The sequence below is a fragment of the Beta vulgaris genome, chromosome 7, assembly GCF_026745355.1.
Source record: "Beta vulgaris subsp. vulgaris cultivar EL10 chromosome 7, EL10.2, whole genome shotgun sequence".
Lineage (NCBI taxonomy): Eukaryota > Viridiplantae > Streptophyta > Magnoliopsida > Caryophyllales > Amaranthaceae > Beta > Beta vulgaris.
Window position 1 is genome coordinate 9,805,061 of NC_079208.1, and position 18,843 is coordinate 9,823,903.

At 36.3% G+C, this 18,843-nt stretch overlaps 1 protein-coding gene across 1 annotated transcript; it reads right to left on the reverse strand.

Annotated features, from left to right (window-relative positions):
- Positions 1-500: 500 nt before the first annotated feature.
- LOC104898644 (histidine--tRNA ligase, chloroplastic/mitochondrial) lies at positions 501-17,504 on the reverse strand. The gene is made up of 11 exons (XM_010685740.4): positions 17,097-17,504; positions 16,914-17,009; positions 14,295-14,383; positions 13,980-14,109; positions 13,748-13,840; positions 9,537-9,611; positions 8,334-8,451; positions 5,886-6,028; positions 3,570-3,698; positions 1,038-1,201; positions 501-936 (listed from the first exon to the last, which is right to left on the reverse strand). The coding sequence occupies exons 1-11, from the start codon at positions 17,439-17,441 to the stop codon at positions 798-800; spliced, it is 1,521 nt and encodes a 506-aa protein (XP_010684042.2). The 5' UTR covers positions 17,442-17,504; the 3' UTR covers positions 501-797.
- Positions 17,505-18,843: the final 1,339 nt, after the last annotated feature.

Genomic DNA, 18,843 nt, shown 5'->3' on the forward strand with positions numbered 1-18,843 from the left:
ATGTGGCTCAATGGTAATATATATAATCATCTATCAACAAATATTATAAAAGGTTAATATTTAAAAAACAAATATTGGGTAAAATCCAACATCGTCTTACAAACTAATACTTGTTTTTATAAGTTGGTCAAAAAATTTCTAAGGATTTTTCTACGTAACGCCCTTATATTTACGAAATTCCATATTGTACCCAACTTTTTTAAACTCTCCATATTTTACCACTAAATTTTATAAACGTTACACAAAACACCCTTTCTAATAAAAATCATATCCCAAAACTCGCTTAACTTTCAATTTCTTAGATCATATCCCAAACCTCAATCAACTAACAAGACTCTAAAATCCTACTCTATGCGCACATGGTAGGAAACTCCTAAAATCTATTGTTTGATATCTTGTATAAGGGTATTTCGTGTAACGTTTAAAAAACTCGGGATACATCGGTGAATTACAAAAAAAAAAGTCGTGTATAGTATAAAATTTCGTAAAACATAAGGACATTACGTAGAAGGAATCAATTTGTAATAAAATATGGAGGTTTTCAAACATAATAAACACAGGGAGTAGCTAGAGGGCCATTTTCGTGGATATATCCGTACTCAGCATCAAATGGACGCCCGGCCATGGAAGCATAAAAATCAGGGACGTCCGACAAAGCCTAAATGATTGTAATAGAATAAAGATGACCAGCTGAGGCTCAACGCTTATTCATACAGATAAGAAATTTCAAATGGACTGCCGCCAAAAAAACTACAAATTGAACATTAGGAACTCCCTACGATAGCAGAGCTCCCTTGTCAATCTAACTCATCAAGTTTGACTTCATACTGTTCGCCAGTTGAGAGTATTTTCACAGCCACCGTACTTCTTTGCCACTCGGAACTTCCAATTAATATTAACCTCCGAGCGTTTACCCGTGCTGCCCGCTTAAATACCCTGAAAATGAAGTAATACATCAAAACTGGCAGCATATAAAATCTTATCTTGTTTTCTGGTTAATCAAGAGTAAGAAATCAAGTCTTCTGAATATTGCTCACCACTTCATTGGCTTGCTCTCCAATACCAAATCAACACTTTGACCTTTCTGTCTTAGAGTAGAAGCAACTAATGCTGCCGCACCTTGAAGTTCAGAATCAAGAGAGCACACTATGTTATCAACCTCGAGGTCAAGTTCTGGAAGAAGGCTCCTTTCCTTTAGCAGCTGAACAAAATCACCCAATTGTAGCAAGATGGCAGTGAGATTGTGAAGACAGACCAAAACAACAGGTTTAGGAGACAAGGTCACAACTTAACAAGATTATAATTTAGAGATAAAGAAAACAGTTCAGCAGATATAGCAGAACATGGAAGTTCAAACTGTCAAACACATAAATTAAACGATTGGCCCACGCAAGAGGCCCAAGGGGGAATTGCAACATGGTTCATGACAAATTATTGCAATCAAGTTTGCGGGTGCGTTCTCTTCCCCTGAACTTATCTAAATTAAACTTATTAGCACTGATTGGACCTCATCAAACCACATTGGACATCATCAGACCTAAAACTTATTTTTCAAGGTGAAGATAACACACACCGAGCTTTACTCGGGAGCATTTCTTATGCAGGGCTTAAATACATAAGACTGCATAGAAACAGTTATTTTGACAGTATTTATGTAGAATTCAGAGGATAAATTAAGGAAAGAAAATAGTTCTCCGCCACCCATTTTGATCATCTCAGCTCTTTTCTTTTTTTTGGGCACATCCTTTTTTCAAGGTATAAGTAGGTTCCCAACTACTCACCTATTCGCAGGTCAAACAAGGGAGTACGGGGTTGAATGTGCTTACAATCTTACCGTTCCCCCTCCCAATTTTAGCCCTAACGTGAATCAAATACATTGCTGTGGAAGGTGAAGATGTCTACACTGAGACATCTCCCCGTTTCCTTATCAATCACTTTATCGCAGAGATCAAAAAAAGGAAAGGTGGAAACAGGTCATCCCATTCGGATTATTTCACTTCAGGTTACATTTGGGCGATGAGTTATTCAATTCAATTACAAGCCGATTGTCAACTAGCTTATTATGATAAACAAGATTCCAGATGCGCCTGAAATTTGGTTCAGGTAATTAACATCAGGTAGTCAACTCAAATTAGTTCAGGTCTAAATAGAAGTTGTTAATATAGTTTAGAGCAATTGAAAGTGGTTACACCGAAAAAGTAATAAAAGAAAGTATAGAGATCTTGAGAGCGGAAAAGAAAGTTGATGGTAAAGAACAAGAAAATGATAATCCATTTTATCCACACTGCTTTTCACACTCCCTTAAAAGTATGGATGTGCCAGATTGTTTTTCACCTCTCTTTTGAGTTAAAAAAACATGATTTTGATCCTCTTTCTATCCCTCTAGGCCTCTACTTTCTCTTCCCTTCTTCTCTCTACCCACAAACAATTTTTAGTTCCGGTTCAATTAGCATTCTCTTGAATTGTTAGTATAACAGCTACCAGATCCTATCATCCTACTCCACCTATATTTATTTACCCTTTAATAATTGTGTCAAACCCTATCATGTAAACATTCCAAAAACGTTTTTCGTGCGGCGACATTTTTGACTTGGTGTTGTTATTCAGTCATAAAATAAAATAAAATCGGTTGGTTGATTATAATTATAATTGAATCATTATCACAAACGTATGATTTCACCCACTTTAAGTGTAGTTTTACGAATGATTACCTATATCTTCGATTTTGAAAATTGCATTGATTTGTATTATTTTTCAGCGAAATTGCACTTACATAACATTTTTTGTAAAATCCTAGGTGTCTTTTTCTCTTCGCATTTATGTACATTTTTTTATAACCAAAAGTGTGACTTTTTATTTTTTTCTGCATTGCCTTTTAAAGACAACTGTGTATTTACGGTTGTGAGTAAAACTCATTCTTTTGAATCTTTTTTTACTACTTATGTTTATCTAACACACTACTGTTTTTATAAATTTATTAGGGAAACATGTGTTGTATACCAAGATAAACAAATTGCATACTTGATTAAAAATATATAATGCGCCAAATTGTAAAAGTTGTGATGTACCATTTTCCAAGCTCTTGATTTTTTTTTTTAAGTGTTTGTAGTTGAAAATGGGATTTTTTTATAGATAAAAACATTCTTGAGATTGTAGTTATTCAATGTATTACTCCTTATTTGTATGTTGTGTATGGTTTAGTGGTTTAGTACATGGTAACTTTCCATTTTTAATTTTCTTTGTCAAACGTGATATCCAATATGCCTTGATTGTACTCAAACTTTAAATTTGTTGATATACATTGATTGAGAGAGGGTTTGAGTTGATTGAGAATTTATTTTGGAATGTTTTGTATATGATTATCATGTATGGTGTCATTATCTCTTATTATTGAGGGTAGAGTTGTAATTTAATAAGGGGACACCATTGCTCCCCCTTCACTTATATAATAGAGATACAACACTTGTCTATGAGCTGAATTCATTTACTCATAAAGCAGGAATTATTTAGGGGAACAAAGTGCGCAAGTGGAATTTCAAATTAACATATGCAAGAAACATAAAACTCACTTCCACAATGACTGCATCACCAAATCCAAAACCGCAGGCTGGGATATCATCACCTCCAAATGTAGATAGTAATCGATCATAACGCCCACCACCACAAATGGCCCGCAACTTCCCTTGTCTGTCAAATCCCTGAAAGATGATAAAATCAAAAAAAAAAATTGAAGAGTTCCACTGAGAGGATAAAGATGTTACTACCAGAACGCAGACATCCATGCAAAATAAGGAACATAAAACTCAGAACAAATATTTTTTGACATATAGATAAAGTCAAATCCAAGTTCCAACAATATCCAGGCCAGTATAATCGAATTACAAGAAGAATCAAATCAGTTGGATGGCACATACACCCAAAAAACAAAAAGATACAGTTATACTGCTAATCACGTACCAATCCTTGTTAATGCATTCCAACATAAAATGATTCCCTCAAGGAGTCTGGTGAAAACATATGATGTACCTGAACAAAAGTTTAAAGTAATTTTCTGTTGCTAAAGCTCATCCATGCAAATCACCTTTATGTTTCATTATATATGAGACCTCTGTTTTCCATGTCCATCTCCTCTCTATCTGACAATAACCCGTCACATATTATGTACTTCCTCCGTTTCAAAATAAGTGCAACATTTCCCATTTTAGGAAATGTCATAATAAGTGCAACATAGCTTAAATTGGAAAGATTTTTTCTTTTTATTTACAGAATTGCCATTACTTAATTCTCCAACAACATAATCAACTTATCATTTACCAACTTAAATAGAACTAATTAATCAACTAATTAATCAACCCACCCAAATGACCCAACCCCTCACTCATCTCAGCCACCCCACCACCCTCTCTCTCTCTCCTCAACTTAACCCATCACCTCTCTCTCTCCTTAACCCACTCCCACTCTTGTCAACTCAACCCACTAAATCAACACCACCAGCACCAACCTGGCCGACGACACAACCCCGCCGACGCCACCGCCAAACCAACACCACCCTACCGGCACCACCACCCTACCGGTATTGCCTTCTATTTTCTAGAATTTTCAACTATCCTCTTCTCTTTCTCTTCCTCTCCTTCTTTTCCTCCAACTCCTCTCCTTCCCTCACCTTTCCCCAAATTCGACGTTTGATTTCAACACTTCGACGGTAGTGTTAGATCTGGTGGTTTTTTGTTGTTGTGATATGTTGCTACGATGGTGGTGGTGGGTAGAGAGAGAAAATGACGATGGTGGTGGTTGTTGAGGTTGAAATGGCGATTTTGGGGGTGGTTTCGAAGGGGATGTTGGTGGTTTTGGTGGTTTTGAAGGGGATGATGGTGATTTCGAGGGTGGTTTCGAAAATGATGTTGGTGGTTTTGGGGGGTGGTTTCGAAGGAGATGGTGGTGATTTGGGGGGTGGTTTCGAAGGGGAGTTGTTGGTTTCGGGAGTGGGGGAGGAAAAATGGGTGTTTTCCGGTGGGGCAGAGGTGCCAGAGAGGGAAAGAAATCATCTGCTGGTGGTGGCGGCGGCGCAGAAGCGGCGGTGGCGGTGGCGATGGTCAGTGGTGGTGTTGTTGTGGTGTATGGCAAATGAAAGGGGTTGGTATATAAAATTACTGGATAATTAGGGTAGATATTTTATTCAATTAAGTGGCCTAAACTCTTTGTTATTGTGGTCCCCAACTTTCTCTCTCTAGGAACATTGGTCTGTGTGCCACTTCTCTATGTTGCACTTATTTTGAAACGGAGGTAGTATATTTTCCAGAACAAGCCATTTTAAAAACTCTAAAATATGGCATGATTTGCCATTTGATTCTACAATTTCTACAACAACAATGTCAAGCCTTGACCCCATTAAAAATGGAGTCGGCTGCACGGCAAGAATTTATCTCCGGTGGTTGCCCACATGGATTGTCAGCATCCCCTTCATTCTATCAACTGCAACATGCTCATGCAAGCCTAATTTTCTCATACCATTTATAACGCCCTCCATCCAAGTCATCTTTTGCACCGACTTCTTAATTTTAATATTATTGACTTCTAAGGTAGTTATATTGAAAATCAAACTTTGATTTTCTCTTACATTGAACATTATATATCTATTGTATTCATTTTAAAACATTATTTTTTTCAGTTCAAAATTCATTTTATAACATAGCATGCTTATGTGGCAGTTCCTATGATCTTTAGAAGTTCCCATCTTCTATATAAAATATACATAGTGAAATATAGTATTTAACATACTAGAAAAAAATTGCAACATAACTATACGTGCAAAGAAAGCACACGCAAAGAACAAGATGATCTTTAAAATCTTAGAGCCGAGAAGATAAACCACATAAAACACATACCTCAAACACTATTCCAGTATAATAGGCCAGACCACGGACAATAGATGCATCAAACTGGATCCATTCAGAATAACCAAACTTCTCAGCAAGTGCAAAAAGTTGTTTAAGTTCACCAACAGCTTGACCAGAAGTTCCAAGTCTCTCTGCAATCATCATGAGCAGTTTGATGTAGGGGTACCACTATATTTAAGGAATGAAAGTGGATATTATATTATATAACCTTTCTATTTTGAAACTAAAAGTTGCAATATTTCCTAGGTAGCACTTATATTGACTAAATCCTTAATCTCAACTCTTTAACTCAGAATTTTTGATAAATTCCAGGTGGATAATCCCATATGATTGCAGAGGCTTCCTCTAGCCTATTAGGGGGCGTTTGGTTCATATAGTGGTATGGGTTTGGAATCAGGAATGAAATCAAGGTGGTATAGGTTTGGAACTTGATACCTAATACCATGTGTTTGGTTTTATTTGGGAAGGACATTTTTTTCTTCTATTTAATACCTAGAGGTATTGGTATGAGCCCAACCCACCTCCCCCCTTGGGTTTCTAAACCCCATACCTGGGTTTGAGGTATAGGTTTTAAATCTATGAAATTATTAAACAAACACTAGGTATGGGTTTTGCTCATTCTAAACCCATACCTCATACCAAAATTATATGAACCAAACACTCCCTTAGTTGTTAGTTTTCTCCTTATCTTATTATAAGTTTTCTTGTTGATACACTTTGTTTTACCTTCTTCCCACCTATTGTCCCTTCGTTTCAGCTCTTTGTCTCCCTGATATCTCTCCTCTCCTAATGGCCTTCGTTATCTTCTGTCATAGCTTAATTATAGCACACAGTGTACATATAGTACAGCTTGTTTGTGTGGAACTAGACAATGTTGGATGATTTTGATAGTGTGTTAATGTCTGTGTGTGTCAAATTATTAAAAGGTAAAATATTAAAAATATTAAAATTTCATAAAATCAACTTTCCATAAGTTTTACAACATGTGATAAAAATAGTAAAGGTCAAAGCCTCAAAGGTGTACATTGGAGATTATGCACATTCCAAACGGGACTAACGGAAAACAAAGGAGGGTGTGTGTATAGTTGTATACTGTATACACTATACATATATACATTCGATTAATTTGATTGTTTCCAATAAGCAAAGAGATATCATGAAAAACTCAAAATGCAAATCAAACATGTAGCAGATTATGGCAAAGATAAGAACTGAACTTTTTGATTTCTATTCAAAGTGGTCAATAAATTCCACTACAAGGGCAAAACAGGCATTCTTATGGGTATTATTTGAAAGATATAGAAAACCCAAAATATAAAACAAGAGGAGATTATGGATATGATGGCTCCGGAAGGATAATGGTGAATGATTTGGATGACAAGATCTTTACAGTATTTTGTATATTTAAGCAGTAAATCATCTGTTTCCTGTCATGTTAAAGTCAGAATCCTTCTCCAGTAGACCAACAAAGGAAAACAATGAGATAAAGTGAACAAGTTAACTGATTGCACAATTTAATCTGTGTAAGGCTAAACATGTCATCTCATAAGGAAATTTTTAAGCTGCAACACCAACTCAAGATGAGATACAATTATTTAATATAGGAAAATCTGGCCACGGATCATATCAAATCATGATCCGAGTATGAAAAAGGAAACACCTTTGAGAACAAGTGATAATGCGTGCATTGTGCTCCCAGGAGCACACAATGATAACTGTGCTCCCACAATACAAAATAGATAATTTACGAATACAAAAACAAACATTTTACTGTTGAAGTGGAACATTACAAAAATTCACTTATGAAAACAAATATTTTACCGTTAAAATGAAACATTACAAGAATTCATTTACTAAAAAGAACATTTTACTGTTGAAGTGGAACATTACCGAAATCCAATGACGAAAATGAACATTTAATTGTTGAAGTGGAACATTACTAGAATTAAATTATTTCAATACATATGCTTATCAAATAAAGAACATATTTTCATGGAAAATAGAACATATTTTTTGGTTTTAAATAACATTTTTTAAAATAGAGCATTTGGTTATTAAAAATAGAACATAATTTTCTAGCTGAAAAATAAGCTTAAAACAAACATTTGTTGAAATAGAACATTTGGTTATTGAAAATAGAACAATTTTTACGAAAAATTTAACATATTTGTTTGGTAAAAAATATGCTTAAAATGAACATTTGTTGAAAATAAAACATTTATTCATTGAAAATTAACAAAATTACTGGGTGCATGGTGTACACTGTGCTCGAGGGAGCACAATAGAATTTTCAAACAAGTGAAGCATAAGTCTGGTGCAGCAACACATGGCCAATATTTTAAATCAAAGAAGTCCAATCCAAACAATAATTAATATTTCTAATAGCCCAAAAACAGGTGCACGTCCTTAACATATATAGCCATGAGGATGACTAACCTTCCAACTCTGTCAAAGATTTTATAGAAAGGACCTCCAATAGTTCCTCAATGGCTTCATCAGACATTCCAGCAGACTTCAACTCTTTCTTAATATCATCAAGTGGGATTTTTTCTAGCTGTAAGTCAAATTGGACAAAGAAGGAAGTTTACATAGAAGATACAATGTAACAAATATGTTACAGATCTTGAAAACCATGCATAAACATCGAGTCCCATATTAGGTAGAACACTATTGGTGATATCAAAAATAATCTTTCACGTCATTATGAAATTGTAGCCTTGTAGGAAAAGAACAAAACATTGAAACAACATAATAATATAGTTTTTTCCAACATCAGCTTCATTTTATTTCCTAGCTATTGATTTATTTTCATTTAAACATGAGTTTCAACGCAAGCTTTCTTTGCTTACGCGCAAAAACCAACTAATCCTCAAAGCAAATAGATTAATGAGCAAATCAAAACCTGGAAAGTTGAACTATTCTTGGGGGGTGCGTATTACTAGTTAAAAAAAGTGAATGACATCTTTCAAAGGTTAGTCACTGAGAGACTGTATAAAAAGAAAATAAACAGGAAATGCTGTTGGAGACCATGGAGCAAATCTCAAACCTAAAGTTAGGAAGTGGGACGACAAAGGGTAGGCTATAGTAGTCAAAACAACGTAATATTATCCTATATCGCTGTCGAAAAAACAAAAAATAATACCATCCTATTTGCATAAGTAAACAAAATCACAATAAAATACATAATGTGAGGCCGATACAGCAAAGTTTATGCAACCATGGAAGGATACCCCCCCCCCCTCCCCTCCAAAGACAACAAAGAACCTTCAATGGGCAGTAATGCTAGATGTATGACAAAATAACAACTGCTACAACCATCTTTAAAAAGATGAAAAGGCTAAGTATAAACCTCCAACTTCACAAAAAAAGTTCAACAAGTTTTAGAATTGTTAAGCTTTCATGGGGACGGAAAATTCAATAAAAAAATTCAAAAGATTGTTATGTTAAAAAGACTCATTGCAGCAAAATAGAACAGCTGGATATATTTACTCTCTGCCACCCCCAAAAAAATGGGGAGCGGGGTGACTAGCAACAGAAAACGAACCCCATCTCATAGCTAGTCTTGAAGGAGCAAATTTTCTCAAAAAGTAGCTCTCCTAGGAAAAGAGAAATAGCAACTTGTAAGAGCCCTCAACTGACCTTGTCAATAACAATACAAACTCTTCCAAATAATTCTTCAGGTACATTAAAGCTCGTCAAAACTTCCTGCAAAACCTGAACAAAAGGAACAGATTCAACATGGACATTATCTTTTATATTAAAAGAACCCTAATAACACTTAGCCACAAGATGATAAAGAGAAGTGGCAGAGAGGAGAAGTGAGGAAAGATGCATTGCATATAGAACTGTTAGAGAACTAGCAAAGTCTAGCAGACTGTGCAATATATCTTGAGACAGTTATAGATAAGTTACCACATCAAAAACACTTCCAAGCATGCATGATACACATGCAGTCCAACAGACAAATGTTTGACTCACTATTCAGACAATATATTTCACATTGCATGATCCCCGTGTTTAGCAAAGTTCAACCCTATAGATATTTCACAATGTACCATCAATAAAGAATAGCAGTCTCAATGGAAACGGTTTTCTTAGAACATCACATCAAAAGCATAGAGGAATAACTGATAATGAGGACAATCGATTTAAGCCGTAGCAAAATACAAAGAAGAATCATTGTGAAAGAAGGGAGTACTAAAATGGAGATAAGGATACATCAATAAGAGACAAGCAGTCCTCCAAAGGGAAAAAAAAGACGAGAAGAAGAAAAAGAAGCAGACAAGTCCAACTTTGATATATAACTTCATATTATGCTGCTTCCATGACTCCATTGCCGTAATCAAAATTGCTACGGACTAACTGCAGTCTTTTCTATTGATAAGGTCACTCTTGGCTAATGGTCTAAGCACGATTTTGCAGATTCAACCATCATGAAACTAATTTAGTGGCACTATAGCCTAGCCAGCTTGGCAAACTCAAGCCGCAATGACTAATTGGTATTAGTCAGAGCAACAAAATAATTTTAATTCCCGAAACATATTTGCTTATATTTTATAATCCGAAAATGAATACGTACTAACTCGCACGCAGACTTAAGACCATATGAAATCGCAAACAAAATGCAATACTTTGTAGCATTCACCAATATACAATGCCTAGCCGAAGTAAATTGCCTTGTTGCACATAATCATGTCTCTGTCTATCCCTCATTAGAAATTCATTAATAGCAAGCAATTACGGATTAGGGCATTATGAATTCCTAGTAATGCCCTTTGGCTTTACCAACGTGCCAACAACCTTTCAATCCCTTATGACTGACATATTCCGGCCTTACTTGCGGTACGTTTGTGTTGGTGTTTTTCGACGACATTCTGATTTACAGTAAGTCCACAGAAGAGCATAAGGAGCCTTTGCAATTGGAGATGGAACATAAGAAGTGTGATTCTGGGCGCAATGAGGTTGCATACTTGGGCCACATTGTCTCTAGCCGTGGTGTGGCAATGCACATGGAAAAGGTTCAGGCTATGCTTGAATGGCCTACTCCTTGTAACTTAAGGGAGCTTCGGGGTTTTTAGGCTTGACGGGTTACTACCACAAATTTGTGGCCCAATACGCCCACATAGCACGCCCTTTAACTGAGCAACTAAAGGACATTTTTGGGTGGATAGAGGCAGCCATGGCAGCTTTTGAGCACCTGAAGAAGGCTATGGTAACAACAGCAGTACTAGCTATGCTGAATTGTCATAAACTCTTTGTTACAATGATGGACGCTTCCGGGTGTGGTGTGGGGGCAGTATTAATACAAAGTGCTCAACCCATTGCATTCTACAGCAAGTTGATGGGGCCTCGAGGAGTCAATTAAGAACTCATAGCCATCTGCTTGGTAGTTAAAAAAATGGCGGCACTACCTCCTTGGTCGCCACTTGAACAAAGCCTACGTCATCTGACACAACAAAGAGAAGTGGGTTCAGATTTTTAGCGTGGATGTGTAAACTCATGGGGTTCGATTTCGAGATTCAGTTTAAACCTGGGTGTGCTAACAGAGAAGCCGGTGTCTTATCTCCGAAGACAGTAGGAGAAGTGGAGTTAGGCGCCCTTATTACTACTCATGGTATAGATTGGACAACATTGGAAAAGGAAATCTTGCAAGACCCCCTTCTTAATCAGATTAGACAGGATATAATTTCTGGGGCCAATACTCATGTGCACTTTGCTTTTGTGCACGACAAGCTGCTCTTTAAAGGGAGATATGTCATCCCCAGATCCTCGACTTTTGTTCCTATACTACTAAGAGAGTATCATGACTCTCCTACTGGCGGTCATTGGGGGGATTTGAAGACCTAAATACGGTTGGGAGTGGAGTGGTATTGGAAGGGAATACGTAAGGACGTGGCTGACTACATGCAATGAGTGCAGTCTATCAACAACACAAAGCCTCCCATCAGCGGCCTGGTGGACTTCTACACCCACTATCCATCCTTTCATAAGTTTGGGACGGTTTGACCATGGATTTCGTGGAAGGATTACCAGTTTCTCGTGGAGTTGACATTATCCTTGTGGTTGACCGGTTATCCAAGTATGCTCACTTCCTTCCCTTACATCATCCTTTTTTGGCTTAATCTGTAGCTGAATTATTCATCAAGGACATAGTGTGTTCGCATGGTTTTCCCTCATCCATAGTGTCAGATCATGATCGCAATTTTATGGGCATTTTATAGAAAACGCTGCTGCGTCTCCATGGCACTACTCTCAAGCAAAGCATAGCTCACCACCCGCAAACATATGGCCAATCCGAAATCGTTAACAAGGCTTTGGAGACTTATTTCCGTTGCTTTGTTGGTGGGCAGCCAACATTGTGGGCTAAGTGGCTACCTTGGACCGAATTCTCATACACCACCAACACCTCTCTCCATCTCTCCACAAAGCTGACTCCCTTGAAGATGTTCTATGGGCGAGATCCTCCTCATGTGTTGTAAGTTTAGAAAGGAGCAATGCCAGTGGATAGTTTGGAAGCGTTGCTCCAGGATCCTGATGCTATAATCCTATATTGGATGATCTGCATCTCAATATACAATACGTACAACAACGGATGAAAGCATCAACAGATGAAACAACACGTGAAGTGCATTTTAATGTGGGAGATCAAGTCTATCTCATTTACAGCCCTATCGGCAAAGGACCCTGGCCAAACGTCCTTATGAGAAGCTGGCAGCACATTTCTACGGCCTTTTCACTATACTATAGAATTTTGGTGCAGCTGCTTACAAGCTCCAACTACCATCCACAAGTAAGATACATCCGGTATTTAATGTGTCGCAGCTGATAAAGGCTGTAGGTCCCCCTCATAGTCTCCTACCATTCCTACTCAACTCTACCGTGACCTGGAACTTTTGGTTGAAACAGAGGAGTTGTTGGACGTACGTAAGGTAACCCAGGGCCAGCAATCCTACTTGGAAGTTCTAATTCAATGTAAAGGATTGCCTTCCCTTGAGGTCACTTGGAAGGAAGTTGATGCTATTCAACAGAGGTTTCCACTCTTCCACCTTGAAGACAAGGTGAAACTTTGGGGCGGAGGTAATGTGATGCATCAGACTACCACTACAAGGCTGTTGACGTATGAGAGGTGCAAGAAGAAGGGTAATTCTGGAATGATGAAGTAAAACGGCTACAAAGGAAAATTGGGTAGTGGCGGAATGTTCTAGAATGATGAGGCAAAACGGCTAGAAAGGAATATTGGGTAGTGGGGAATGTTTTGTAGTGAGAGAATATGTTGTACAGAGGTGTCAGAGTGATTAGTGGAGGAAATATTCAATAAATAGAAGAGAGGGAAATGGGGATTCATTCAGAAATAGAAAGAAAGTTTGGTTGCAGAGTTGGGAGCTTCTCGAATGCTCTTCATTCATGTTTTCCTTTTTACTCAAGCAATATTACAAACCTTCTTCTCATTACTTGCTCTGTGTTTACAGTTATTTGACAGAAATTATTAGAATCTTGCTGGGATTTCCATTAGATACTGTTATTTGTGAGCTTGACAGGGAAAGTGATCTAAAAGCATCACACTCACATGCACACTTCAAACAATGTCAGAAACAAAACGTAATACTTTGTGACATTCACCATTATACAATGCCTAGCCGATGTAAATTGCCTTGTTACACATAATCATGGCTCTGTCTCTCCCTCATTAAATAAGCATTAATAGCAAACAATTATTGAACTCGTTCAATTCTACTTTGGCAGTTATTTAAACAAATAATAAACCTAAAACCTTATCAGCCATTTGAGCATAAGAGAAGAGTTGCATAGTTCAAAAATGAAATGTTCTGGGAATGGAAAGTCTTTAATACCTTCCTGCTTGAAATCTTGAACCCAACATCTGCTTCACTGATCCCCAGTCTCTTGAAGAAGGTGACAATAGCAGAAATAAGCTCTGCTTCAGCCTATTGCATAAAAGTCTAATTTAGGATTTAGCACGAGGAAACAGGATTTTAAAAAAAAAAACGGGAATATATAGTCGTAGCATGCCATTATATCTAATAAAGAAAGATAAAGAGTAATCCAAAAAGATGATGAACACACTGTAACTTCTGGAACACCAATAATATCCATATTCCACTGGTAGTGTTCACGGCGCCGACCTCTTGTCATTCTTTCATAACGCCAACACTGTCCGATTGCAAACCATTTCAAGGGAAGGGATACGGATTTTCTGGACAGAAAAAAACATGGGGATCAAATTCTGGCTGGTGTACCTGGACATAAAAATCATATCAATAAACAAGCAAATGAAACAATTTCCATTTGACTACCAACTACTTAATTGCGTCGAAAGTGAGAAAGAGATCAAACACTCTTCAACAAAACAAGGCAGAAAGCAGAAAAAATGGCATCTACCCTTTCTGTATGACTAGTCTCGCCAATGATGGCGTAAGTTCAGGTCTCAATGCAACACGACGATTCCCTCGATCCTCAAAACAATATAACTACAAAATGCAAACATAATTCAGCCTTCCAGAAATAAACAAACAAAAGCAGGGAACAATAAAATGGAAACATACACGAAAGGAAAAAAGAAGAAAGATAGAGGACATAAAAGACAATCAGTAGAGATACTCCATGTAACATCGACTATCCAGTTTCCCAGAACTCAAGACTCGTATAACAAGTGACAATTACTAATCTCAACTCAAAGTGGATCCAGAAGAGCTTTAATTGATGTAGTGACATGATAAAGGAGCCTGGACTCTGCCTTTAGCTGAATAACAATACAATCCTCCTAAGAGTGGTTCTATGTACCACGTAACAGTGCTTTCCGACCATAATACCTACTTCTTGATATTAACCACTCGTCACAAGCAGAATTTTATCAAGATGGTCTTCCTCGAACTCTACAAAACTCAAATCTTATCTACAAAACCTGCACTTCTTCAATATCTATATTGACTTAGAGCATGACCACTCATGAACTAAAAAAACATGACATACCTCTCTCTCATCAACTTTCTCTCTCATCATACAAAGTTGATCATTCTCATAGTGATAACCCATATTGACAAATGCACCCCAATAATATCATCCCAAAATAAAAAATCAAGTATATAAAATTTAAAAGAAAATAAATAATTTCAAAAGTGTGTCAAAATATAACAAAATGGATATCTATTTAAGATCTCAAAAAGTTACAACCATTGGTAATTTTTTATTTTATTTTACTTTGTAGTTTCTAAGATATTTCAATTACAAATTACGAATTATAATTTATGCATGTGGGCCCTACCTTCACTTGCTCCACAACTCATTTCATGAGTTAACTCATGGGATGATATAAATTGAGATTTGTCATGGCATGACCCAAATTAAACCACCAAAAGAACATAAGTGCAAGGCCATGAATTTTTTGATCAAGCTTCATGACATATTTTCATGATAAAAAAATACATGAGTGGCCATGCTCTCATATATATCATGAACCTCCGTCCTCATGCAAGTAAATTTTCCATCAATCATTTAACTATTTCATAAATTTTAAACTGTAGGATGTCCCGACCCTCCTAGGTTACTATAAGTTTTTACAATGGCCACCGTCAAAGCAATAATAAGTTGAAACCATCATCACTATAGCGTACAACAGAAGTTGTTACTGAAATAAGACATAAGGGTTCTAACCATGTGTGAAGAGCAAAAGCAACAGCTGAACGAGAGCATCATACAAATAATCTTATATTAGTGAAATAATATATCATTAGCTAAAGAAATAACTTTTTCTTACAAATAAAGAAAACTTATTCCATCAAATATACAGAAGAGAGCCATAAACCAAATAATTAGGTAATAGCGGATATGCTTCCATTTATCAAACGAAAAAGCTTTGAAATGCTCTTTCCACATTTTTTTTAAAATGTACTCATAGTAGTTAAAAGATTTGCAGATTAAATAACAAGTCGAGAAGACTAGTCCTTCAAGTATGAGGATTTCCCAATCGCTGTGAGTCTATGAATGTTTGTAGTTTGTTTGGATAGTAGAATAAGAACACAAAAGAGAGAGAAGGGAAAGAAAGGGATTCATTTTCCCATGTTTGAATACAACATGGGGGAAGGGAAGGGAATTGGAAGGATTCATTTTCCTTCTCCTCTTAAAAAGCCAAACCATCCAATGTCGAAAGATTTGAAAGGAAAATGCAAACTCACTCTCCCCTCCCTTTCCTTTCCTCCCGTTTCCCTCCCCTGTCTTTCCTACATTAATACTATCCAAAGAAAGTGTAAAGCAAGACCTAAAAAGGCTCTTAAAGCAACTGATAAGGACGCTAATACCACTGTCTAGCAAATTTAAGAGCTAAGATGAGCTTAAGATGAAAACCTCGAATGTGTTCATTCTAGAATTTTCTTTATCAGGTTGGAAAAAAGATATTGTAGCTTAAGCACTACAATTAAAATTCCAAACCGTCAAAAATTCTAAAGTACCATTCACAGCAAAATCTCTAACCTGTACCAAATGATAAAATCGCTGATTTTATAATCGAAAATTAGCCCAGATGAACTGGAACACTAAACTATTGATAACTGTCGAAAAGAACAGAATCTACAAGAAGAAAAAGCTATGAACAAGAATCATCAAATTGTAGGAGAAAAATTCAAATTTTTACAGTCTACACTTAATATTAATTCAAAACCGCTTAACTAACATATGATTCAGAAATACATAAAACCGCTTAAACAACATAAAGTACTTATGACATTGATTTCCTCACCCTAGAATCAGATGACATAGAGTGCTTTCTCTTCACTAACTTTCAAATTCATAAGTTCCAATAAGTCACAAATAAGTTCTCACACTACATAGAATAAGCTTCAATAAGTTCTCACACTATGTAAAATAAGCTTCAATAAGTTCCAATGTTCCGATAAGTTCACATGAGCACTGTTAAGTTCAAATAAGTTCAAGAAAACAGAGGTGACGACAATGCACTTATTGGGTCTTAAATTGTAAGAAAATAGAAAAATTCATATGAAAAACCTGGTCCTTAATTTCCTCTCCAGCTTTCCTTATAAACAATGCCTCTGATTCCAGCACCGGAAAATCAACCTCTTCAAAACCAAACAATTTCGATACCTAAAAATTCAATTTAAACCAAATAAAATACAAAAATCAGCTAATTTCTCCACATATCAGCAAAAAATTCAACAACAACAAATTCACCTCTCTGAAATTCTGAAACAACCAGCTTCTGAGCCGCATTTCTTCAGGTGGAAAATCTCTGGTGCCTTTAGGTGGATTGACATCGATCTTCTGTGACACTTCAGTGATTGGAGATGGCGAAAATCCGCCCGATCGTCCGGCATTTTTCGAGGAATTAGGGTTTACGTTGTGAGCTTCAATTGGAAAAGATGAGAGAGAAGAGAAACATCTGGTGTGATGAGTAGCGAGGAGAGAGAGAGGAGAGGAGAGAGAAAGGTGGAAAAGATTAAGGGTTTTAGAATTGTGGAATTTGAAGTAGACGTTGAGAGATGGGTGGAGGATAAGGCGGGAAGGAATTGCAGCCATGGATGCCGGATGGTTTGACAGAGAGACGGTGGTAAGGTTAACGTATAGACGTATGATGCTGTCTTGGGAGTTGGGGGTGAGGGTGATAAACAGTTTGGGCACGGCTTAGTCAAAGTTCGGGTTGTGATAGGTCGATTTTTGACGGGAACCTTGTTGATTTTGTTGAGTCATTTAGTATTTTGATGATTGTAAACAAATGATGATTATCTAATTAACACGTGTGTTTGAGATGTGCATATTATATTAACATGAAACAAGCCATGGAAGGTTGAATATATCACATCATGGAGGCCTTCCAACAAGTGAAGTTTCTAAAAGAGTTCACACAAACAGAGCGGTTCCTATGTACATCCTAAGAGGAACATTGAATATGAAGTTCCAGAACGTTTCTTGAGTGGGAGCAGCAAGATGACGTTCCAGAGTTGAAACAAGAAGTTCCTAAGCAGGAACTAATGAGTGCGAAATACTTTAAAGGAACTAGCACATCGAAGTTTCAAAGATGGAGCTATCAACATGAGGTTCTTGAGTTGGAGCCGCATGAGCATGAATGCAGAAAATATGAGTTTATTTTCTAGGATTCATGTAAGCATGTGGAAAAATGCAAGGTAAAGGAACTCATAAGGTTAAAGGATCTCGTGAAACTTAGAGTCAAAAGTATTTAAGAGTCAATAAATCGATGCATACTATTATCTCAATCTATAAGAATTTATTTAGAGTTTATTTCTTAATAAATCTCTACTTGGTTTATTATTTATAAATAATGTGCATTAGTTGTTTTAAGATAAGTTTTAGTTCTGAAATAAAAGAAAAGTTTTAGTTTTAAAATAAAAGATAAGTTTTAAATAAAATAGGTTTAATAAAATCGGTTTCTTTAGAAATCTGATTTAATGGGTTGGTCTATTAATCAAAGTTATAGGAACGAAGTAGCAGTTAAAGGAACTAGGCGTGTAAAAATATTGTGCAACGCGGAATCTATTGAGTTTTTAAAGGCTACATTTTAGGAAAATGATTTTATGTGGTTCAAATCTGATATTAAAGGAAAGATCTTTTATGGAAAAGATTTTATCTTTATTCCAAAATAAAATCATTTTCGAATTTAAAGAAAATCCTTTAAAGATATTATTTCATAAAAAGATTTAATTTTGGTGTTATTAATTAAAATAGTTTTTAATTAAAAACCAAATTTAAAATATTATTGCATAAGTAAATGCTAGATTTTAGGAAGTAGTAACATTTCCATCTCCCACGTTCAACTGAGATCATGGAGATCATGGGTAACAAAAGGAACGTGTTCCCCTAGTTGAGGAACATCATGGGGAAATGACTTAACCACTAACACATGATTAATCTCATATTCATTCTAAATGATTGCTATATAAATATACAAGTTCAATTAAGTTTC

Bases quoted from the DNA above. Each gene is read 5' to 3' on its own strand.
- LOC104898644 (XM_010685740.4), bottom strand. From the start codon at position 17,441: ATGGCTGCAATTCCTTCCCGCCTTATCCTCCACCCATCTCTCAACGTC. The intron at 17,010-17,096 runs GTGAATTTGTTG...TTGAATTTTTAG, and splicing joins TGTTTCAGAATTTCAGAGAG to GTATCGAAATTGTTTGGTTT. The intron at 8,452-9,536 runs GTCAGTTGAGGG...TTTGACTTACAG, and splicing joins TTTGTATTGTTATTGACAAG to CTAGAAAAAATCCCACTTGA.